This window comes from Apis dorsata, unplaced genomic scaffold (assembly GCF_000469605.1).
Source record: "Apis dorsata unplaced genomic scaffold, Apis dorsata 1.3 scaffold_734, whole genome shotgun sequence".
NCBI classification, from domain to species: domain Eukaryota; kingdom Metazoa; phylum Arthropoda; class Insecta; order Hymenoptera; family Apidae; genus Apis; species Apis dorsata.
Window position 1 is genome coordinate 281220 of NW_006263897.1, and position 9352 is coordinate 290571.

General features: G+C 27.9%; 3 protein-coding genes across 27 annotated transcripts in view; 2 read left to right on the top strand and 1 right to left on the bottom strand.

Annotated features, from left to right (window-relative positions):
* LOC102677130 (PC4 and SFRS1-interacting protein) overlaps positions 1–1834 on the top strand; it is a 5274-nt gene extending 3440 nt beyond the window's left edge. Inside the window, exons 10-12 of the mRNA XM_006622630.2 lie at positions 17–82; positions 252–384; positions 664–1834. Coding sequence (XP_006622693.1) covers positions 17–82; positions 252–384; positions 664–791 — 327 coding nt within the window. The 3' untranslated portion in view covers positions 792–1834. The remainder of the gene's footprint in view (positions 1–16; positions 83–251; positions 385–663) is intronic.
* A 131-nt stretch (positions 1835–1965) lies between these two features.
* On the top strand, positions 1966–5923 carry LOC102679267 (putative gustatory receptor 28a). Its single transcript, XM_031513751.1, is given in 6 exon segments — positions 1966–1970; positions 2762–2802; positions 2805–3790; positions 3873–3941; positions 4010–4099; positions 4179–5923. Coding segments are annotated over 6 exon segments (1296 nt in total). The 3' UTR covers positions 4284–5923.
* Positions 5924–6527: 604 nt separating this feature from the next.
* Positions 6528–9352, bottom strand: part of LOC102677270 (electroneutral sodium bicarbonate exchanger 1) — a 22496-nt gene continuing 19671 nt past the window's right edge. For 17 of the 25 annotated variants that reach the window (XM_006622633.2, XM_006622631.2, XM_006622635.2 and 14 more), the window contains 3 exons: positions 7945–8123; positions 7740–7863; positions 6528–7033 (listed from right to left, as the gene is read on the bottom strand). In XM_006622633.2, coding sequence (XP_006622696.1) covers positions 6956–7033; positions 7740–7863; positions 7945–8123 — 381 coding nt within the window. In that variant the 3' untranslated portion in view covers positions 6528–6955. The other 8 variants (XR_004151468.1, XR_004151471.1, XR_004151472.1 and 5 more) reach the window with 5 other exon arrangements.

Consider the following 9352-nt stretch of genomic DNA (forward strand, 5'->3'; position numbering starts at 1 on the left):
TAAATTTTATTTATAGGCAATTTTCAAACAAAAAGCGGAACAAATTAGACAAAAGTCTGAGCATATATACAACAAGTTTAAAGTAAGATTAAATTAATTTAATCTTTATGTTAATTTATATATATTAAATTTATATATATATGATTTATACATATACATGCCTAATATATTTGATATAAGATTTTCTAATAAAATTTATTTTTATATAATTGCAAGCTAAAATAAATAAATATATTATCATTTTCTTTTAGGCTATGTTTACTATACCTGAAGGGCAGTCATTTTGGCAATCATTTTCGGATCAGGTGGTTCATTTCAAAGAATTGACGAAGGATATGCCTGAAGAAAAAGTATTCTCTTTAATGTCTGATCCTGCTTGTCCAGGTAAAAATTTATAACACATTGATTATTAATTTAGTTTATTATAAATGAATTAAAAATTTTACCTATATGTAATTTGTAAAAAATATATATATCTTATTAACATAAATAAATATACAAAAGTATTATTTTATATTATATATTATTTTATATTATATATTATTTTATAACATATTATAAACAATATGTTAAGTAAAGTATACTAAATATATATATAACTATGTATTATATATATATATATTTTTTTTTTTTCATGCAAAATATAATAAATAATACTTATAGATGCAACCATATCAGAAGATTTGCCTGCAGATGAAAGCGGTAGTCGACTAAATACAGATGCACCTACGGTAGTTAAATTGGAAGTGCCTACAAGGAGCGAGACTCCAAAAGAGTCAGAGGCCAAGTAACATAGTGACTTTTTGTATCTGATAATGTGAAAATCATACTTACTTTTTTTTGTACTAATATAGTACATTACATGAGTGTCTTAAAGTCGAAAAAGAATTCACTTTTTTTGCACTTGAATATCACTTTTGGATCAATTTTGACACTACATTTTATTTTATGGGTTCTCTAGTAAATTTTCTCATTATCATAACTCATCTTTCTTGTAATATCTGTAACTAGGAAACCCATTATTATATGAATGAACAGTCTGTACTCTGTACTCTGTTAAAAATGTTAAGAAGATTGTTTAATTATATAGTACCTAAGATTTAGAGTAGATGTCATTAATTATTTACTCTATTCAATAACATGTTTCTTTAATAATTACAATTTTTTTTGCGTCATTAAGGCAATACCAAAAAAGAAAAAAATATTTCTGAAAAATATATAGATGTCTTTGTTGTTTAACACCATACTAAATTTATCTACTTAAGTAACATCAAATACCAATGTACATATAAAAAAGAAAAATTGCAATACTCCTCTATATGTAAAAGTTAGAAACGTGACATACTGTAGAGGTCAATAATAATCATATAATTGGTTGATTTCAATGCAAATTTTCAATAAGTTATTGAAATTAACGTTTTGCATTTTCAATCAAGTGTTTTCATAGCACTTTAAAGGCATAATTGAATATCATTCAAATAAAAATAAAAATAAAAATATATCGTTTATTATTTGTATAAAATATTTTTGAATCTCAGATAAGGATTTTTTTTTAAAATTCAAACGTGTTCATAAAGCTGCTACTGTTACTGGATTGTACAAATTAGAAAAATGATAATTTCTAAACACTTAAAAAAAAAAAACACATAAAAGACTTTTATAATAACTTATATGTAATTTGAAGCGAATAAATATTTGTCCTAAATAAAATTTTTTAGGACAGAAATTTTTGAACTCGTATAGCTTATTGTTATAAAATTACAATGTAATGTAAATTATATTATCTCTTTTATACGGTCAAAAAATTATAAATAAACATATTTATTTGCATCCAGTACTTTTCGTAATAGCACAATAATTGTTTAACCTCGCACACATTTATCGGTTCGTTTTATTTAAATTAAGTACAGTATTTATCAGTATCTTAATATAAATGTACTTTTGTAAACGTTTGTCGAAAAAAAGATGCTGTAAAAGTAATATTGTTAATAAAAACAAATTAATGTATTTTTTTCGTCGAATAATCAGAAAAACCATTGTTACACTTATTTACTTATTACATTATTTACATTTAAGTTTTTTTTACATTTTTTTAAGTTAATTCGAAGAAATGCCTTTGAAGTGCATTGAAAACAAAAAAGGTAAATAAATATTTTCTGTTTAGAGTTTTATGCTATTTTTAGTTGATTAATTATTTTTTTAATAATTATGTTAAAATTTATTGCGTATCCTTTAGAAAATAAACTGATAATAACTGATATGTTATATATTACATAAATATTATGATTGCTGAAAAGATAAATGTTTCTTTTAAAATGTTAAAAAAACAAATATTTTGAATAAAAAACTTTCTGTAGATTTTGATGACTCTTTTAAAGTTTTACAAGTTTCTTTGTATTTTATATCTATTATAATTTTTTTCTTATCTCTGATTTTATTAGCATCGATCGCTTGTGATATTAGTAATAAATATCATATAAATTTTGTTGCATGCAAAGTAATTGCATGTACTTTTAATATAATTTAATATTTAATGTTGTTTTTCAAATACGCTACTATAAAATAAACCGTAAATCATAAAATTGTTGCATTTGTGCGTTACGTTATTAGAAATGCAACAACCGTTTTTTAAAAAAATGAAAATATCAAAAAATAAAAATAACGAAATTAAAAAAAAGTGATATTTGATAGTTACATACGAATGAGAAGAAGAAAAAGTGTATTGTCTATAAATTTTCTTCTATATTTAAATATAAGTGAGAATATATATTTTTAATAGTACATACATCATTTTTTTCGAACATAAAAAATGGTAGATAAATCATATTGGTCTCGAAATATGCATCGGTTGACTTTGCTATTCTTTTTTTTCTTCAAATTTGTCGGTCTTGCCACATTTTCTTTAAATAATCAGAAAAATTTAAACAAGAAGAACTCAAAAAATACCATGTTTTTTATCAGTTCTAAACTGGGAATACTTTACAACTTGTTTGGCAGCTGTCTAATAATCGTATTGTGTTTCTACTCGATACCACTTATACTCCGTTCAAATTATATTCACAAAACAATTGTTACAAATATCATAGAAATTTTCATAATAATATTAGGCTCTTTTGTTATGATTTCAACTTTATTATTTTATTGTATATTTCAATCAGTTATCGTAAAAATTGGAAATTATTTAATTAATATTGAGAATGTGTTGCGTCACTTGCAACAACCATTAAATCGAAAAAACATTTTTAATGTTTTATTTCTCATCTGTTTATTTATGTTAATCTTATTTATCATTCTCTTGATTACTGAAATCAAAAGTTTCAATCCTGAACCAATAGAACTAATTGGAAATATTATACCTTTGATCTTTGTAGCTTTGCTTTTCATTCAATATTTTTTTGTGCTTAATTTAATATATGCAATTTTTGTAAAATTAAATTGCATTATACAAAGCTTTTGTCGAAGTAAATACGATGATATAAATTTAAAAATTTTGAATCAGACTCGATGTGTGTTCATGAGTTATTCAAGAATTCATCTTTTTATTCAAATTCGAGACATTTACGATCATCTTTGCGATATTTCCAGAGAAGTTTCAGACTTTTATTCTTTTTCTATTCTCATAGCACTCTTTTTTATTTTTTTGTTAATATTATTCAACTCTTATTATCTTTTTTTACTTTTTAACGGTGGGTTCAATTTTTTACTTATTACAAATTCCATAATTTGGATAATATTGCCATTGTCTCTTCTTGCTTTGCTAACTTCGAAAGTAACCAAAGTAATAAATGAGGTAGGGAGATTTAAATTTTTTTTTTTTTTTTTTTTTTTTTTGAAAATAATTATTCTGAAAATTTAATTGCATTTTTTTGCAGATCGAAAAAACTGGATATATTATACATGTATTGTTAAATTATACGATCGATCGAGAAACAAAAATAGAGGTAAAATGATATTTACAAATTCGATCGTCTTAACGATTTCGTTGTTTAATATTATGTACATCTTCTAGCTCGAACAATTTTCACTTCAATTGTTACATCAAAAAGTGAAGTTTACAGCGAATGGATACTTCACATTAGATAATACTCTTTTTCATTCGGTGAGCAAAAACTGGCCAATTATTATAAATTTTGTTTGAATGCGGCGAATATACATCATTTGATATTTTTTATTGTTAGATGATTAATACAGTAACCACGTATATGGTGATTTTGGTTCAATTTCAAATGGAAACTTCGAGTGAAAATGCTAAATTCTGTAATTGCACGCAACGCACATTATAAAACACAGTTATGTTACAAATTGAATACTGTTTCGATTTTTGATACTTAGAAATAAGATGAGAAGAGAGGATACATAGGAAATTTATAGGGACATGTATAAGAATTCATTTCTCCGTTTTATCCAAAAACGTTTATAGATAAATATAAAAACATTAAATATGTAAAATAAAGATAAATTGAGAGAAATGAATTTTATTGATAATCAATACTGTACTTCTTTTTTTTTCTTTTCTTTTTTTTTTTTTTTTTTTTTTTTTTTTTTTTTTAATCAGAATTTATCAGCAATTCCGTTAAAGAGGACTAATACATCGATTGCATGCATGGCAGCGAATTATATGATTGCAGCTGATTATATACATTGTTGCTCGCAATGAGTCTTCTCGCTTGTATGTGTTTGCACACCAATAATCAATCACAATTGTGTGCAATTTGTTTATCCTTTATATATCCAAGTACATACTGCTTAATTATTAACAAAATTATTCATTACATACTTTTCTATTCATGATAAAATGATATCGAGAATGATGAACTTTAATATATATATATATATATATATATATATATACAAAACAAATTGGTAATAAAACCTATATATTTGATGCTATATGATTACTATGCTTAAATTTATATTTCTATGCTTTCAACTTCGATCGATCATCATTATTTTTGAAAAATCTTTGGTATTCCATTGTGATTATGCTGGACTAGATCTTCTAAATAATGCACAATATACACTTACGATATTTTTATAAAAAAGACGCAGTAAACATGTTTGCGATTTTTATAAAATATGCAAATTAAACGTTACTATATGCAATTAATATATTATCTAGCAGAATATCGTTTCACATCTCTTCATCATTTTATTAATTTTTTACATGTATCTTTTAAAGAAGATACATTTCATTTATCTCGCACATGATATACAAAATGGTGTTTTTTTTGGTGTATCTTTAAAACAAAAGGCGTAAATAACGGTCTTTCTCAGTGGAAAATCTAATCACAACCAGTTAATACTTAAGCAGCGATTTAACGAACATATTTCTTAAATCATCATCAGAAAAGTTCGCGTATAGCTCCAATTAATGACTTCTTTCCCATTGCGAGCGTATACAGAACTGCAGATGATTTTTTTTCTTAAATATATACAAACACACGTAACATCAACACGAACGATTGCCTTGTTTCGTACTTTGTTGTAATTATATCAATGGAAATGTTCCAATATATGTTGTATGAGGATGAGGCTTATTAATGCCCCTTATCATTCTTATGTCATTTAATTTACAACGTTTTTTTCACGAAATACAAAGAATTCAATCGTTCTTCATTTATCGATTTATCACGCAATTTTCGACTATATTTGTAAAGCCTTGGAAATTTAACGTGTATAATAATTTGATAACGTGTCATTTGAAAAATATCGTATTAAATATTCTCTTTTAATCTTCTCACACTAATCGTCTCGCTTCCATCGATCGGGTCGAAAATCGAAGAAGAAAAATGACAACTTATTCGTGCAACGATCCGCATAAATTTTTATTTAAATTTTTAAAAATCAAGATCGTTACACTTACTATGTGAAAGACTGCAGTATGATAAAAATCTCATTGTTCGTTTCCCTTTCTTGAAAAAAAGGACATCCTTCAAGGGACGGCGTTATGGACATGGAAAAATTCAGTCGTGCTAAAATTTTGATAAAAAATATGAAAAATGGTTCTCTCTATTAATTCTTCCCGAATTTTCATTAGTAAAAAAGATGTACATTTATTCTATTAAATAATATTGATATTGTCGCTATTGGCCGGTATTATACGTATATCGAAAATTTTCAAAAAATACTCTTTAAGAATTTGCATAAAAACCAATCGAGTTAAAAAAAAGTTATTAATATTGCATAATTTATTCGTCGAGGATGAATTTTATCTATCTTTCGACTTTTTTTTTTATGATCGAGGACATATTGCATTTCGGCCAAGCTTCTCTACGAGACATCCCTCGAAGGAAACGTCGATATATCAAAGGGGTTTTCTTGGCATAGTTATCATGGGCACGAACTATCTTTAATTCATATAATCGTTAAATTACAAATTACACGTTATTGCACACTGACAAGAATATTTTCACCAATAAATTCATGATTCAATAAATGACAATTCACGCATCAAATTATCAGTGAATCGAATCTTAAAGCTAAAACATTTTATTTTAAATTTTAATCATGTGCGTTTCTTCATTTTCTTCTTTTTTTTTTCTTTTTTCTTTTTTTTATATGAATAAAATACGTTCATGTTAGTTACAATCTAGATATATGTCAGTGGCACTCATTAATTGCACTCGATCAAATTACAAATGCAATGAGATAAGATAGTCTCGCATGCGATTTTATTCTCTGTAAAAACAAAAAAAAAATTATTTTTCACTTATTTTTATCGCTGTTTAAACTTTCATATAGTATCAAAGTGTTCCATATGCTTCAACTTGGTTATTGTTCTCGTAATAATTTTCTTTCAACGATTCACCATAATTGTGTTTGTATCTTGGCTGGCAATAACGCGTACGATAAAAATTAAAACATATTGTATCTATTAATTCGTAATGGAATCTTCGGGATATTTTAACGATTAAAAACGATCTCGCGAATCGTTCCCAGTGTAGCGTTGTTTTCGTTAAACAGAAGTCTCGGCCGAAGTAGTGCCGTTAATCGTTAACGGGCTGATGCTTTCCTTCGATCGTATCAAGTCTACCTGAAACGATCAAACCAAATATTTCGCATAATTTGCCGAAACGCATCAAAGACAAGCCAATCGTTTTAAACAAGCATTTAACGTACATGAAAATCATTAAAAATTTTTTGAAATTTAGCGGAGCATCGAATGAACCGTGATGGCAAATATTCGTTTAAAAATTGAATTTAAGCATATGTTATTATATCAAAACTATGTTACACGCAGATTACATTATCGCAACAAATAATATCGTTTTTTCGTACAAAAGTTTTTTCATGCAAATAATAGAATTAATCTACGATGCAACGATAAAGATCGCAAAGTGCAAAGTGAAAGTTAAAATTAAAATATTGTAATATTAATATATGTAGAGAACCGAGATCACAGATTCATCGAAATCTTTTCTGCTGCTTCTTATTTTGATACTTATTGACGAATATTGCATGCTGCAACTTAATTATGCAACGCATAATACAATCGAAAGTGGATCCGAAAATAGATCTTCTTTTCTATCGGAATCGTCATGGCTCCTAAGAAAAAATCTATATCTAAAAGACGACTCCGTTCGAGGGTTCCGTGCAGCCCCCTTTTATACTCTTACTCACACAGTAGCGTACATGGGGGTATGTTGCATGCCGGTGTATTGGTGCTCTTGCTGTGTGACTTGCCATGTGATTTATCGGTTTGGTGATGGTGGTGGTGGCTAGAATTTAGAGTCATTTACGTTTGTCACCTTGATAGAGATCCCACTGTCATCTTCATCCTCTTCGGTCATCGTAGTCAGCCTCGTAGTCTCGTCGGCCATCAACAAGTTATCTTTCTTCGAGTGCTTTTTTTGCTTTCCCGCGCTAGATTCGAATCAATTTATCAATGTCACATTAAACCACTGAATGGTAATGGATTACTTCAGCTAAATCAGGTAAACGTACTTGATCAATTTGACTTGTTTCATTTTCTCGTTGCCTTCATTTACTTGTTGCCAAATCCCTGTCTTATTCACTTCTTCGCTGATATTGATGCTCGCCATTGGAATTTTCATAATGTTGCCATTCGCCAATGAGATTTGTATATTACCTGATGGACCATATCCGATGGATTCGTTTTGTTCCTGAGAGACAGATTGTAAATTCAGCTTCAATGCTTAAATCTCGTTAATTTCAAGGAGAAAAAAAAAAAAAAAAAAAAAAATCAAGCCATGCATTGAGCTCAGCAAATTTCTCTGCACTACCATAGATTTTGGTATTCCATAGACTTCGAAGAACAGTGGATTTAGGCGTAAAAAAAAGCGGTTATTTTGGTTAGCATCGTTCGAGCTGGAAGATGAAAAAAAAAAAAAAAAAAAGTGAAATTTGCATTCGGCTGAGAACGAGCAGGTGTCGCGTGGAATAAATAGCCTTCGTGACTCGTGCAGAGCCGAATCGCTTCAATCATTCTATTATTCTTTTTATATACTTATTTCATTAATTCATGATATTATAATTACACTACCGATAAAACGAATCGCTGGAAACGATGGTCGAGATCTATGCCATCATTGCCACGATCATAAAAAATATATAAACACAGTGCACGACATCTGAAGTTCAGCGTAAAGGTGTAATCTTCAGCAGGGATGTAGATACAAATGTTAAAAATTTTCGATGCTGAGGAACTATGGACGTGCGCTTGTGGTCACGTACCGATGACAGCCGCAGGATTCGACGACCACTGGATACCTTTATGTCTCTGCCATTCTTTCATTTCCTCATAGATTTCTCTCTCATTCTCCGATTTTCTGAGGATTTTTTTATCTTTTATATATTTTTTTTTCTCTCCCCCTTTCTATCCCCTCGAAAATTATATATTTCTCTGTAACTGTGTGTTCTTTAATTTGTGGTGTTTATTTGATCTTGCTTCTTTTAAAAAGTATTTCGTGATTGAATGTCTGTTAAGAAGGAGGAGGTACTTGATCGCTATTGCAGCGAGAAAAGATTTCTGTTCGATATCGAAGATCCATCCGATTCTAATGTATAATCTACGTGTATCCTACACGTGTCGGAGGAGTTTGGTGATTACATGCAAACAAAGTGTATGTTACTTGTATATTGTGTGCTGAACGTGTTGATAAATACTAAGGAAAAGTTGGGATTACAGATAGATTTGTGTGTGTTCTTAAACAATGATGTATTTTTCATATGTAAGGTAGGCAATGTGTTCGATGATACATTAAGCCGATACATCATGTGTCTCGAAAGATAATCGAAACATTGACTTCGTTATAGTTTGTTCTGTGTATTGTCGTAAAATGATTTTTTAGAAACTTAATAAAAAAAAAAAAAAAAAAAAAAGAAAAAAATT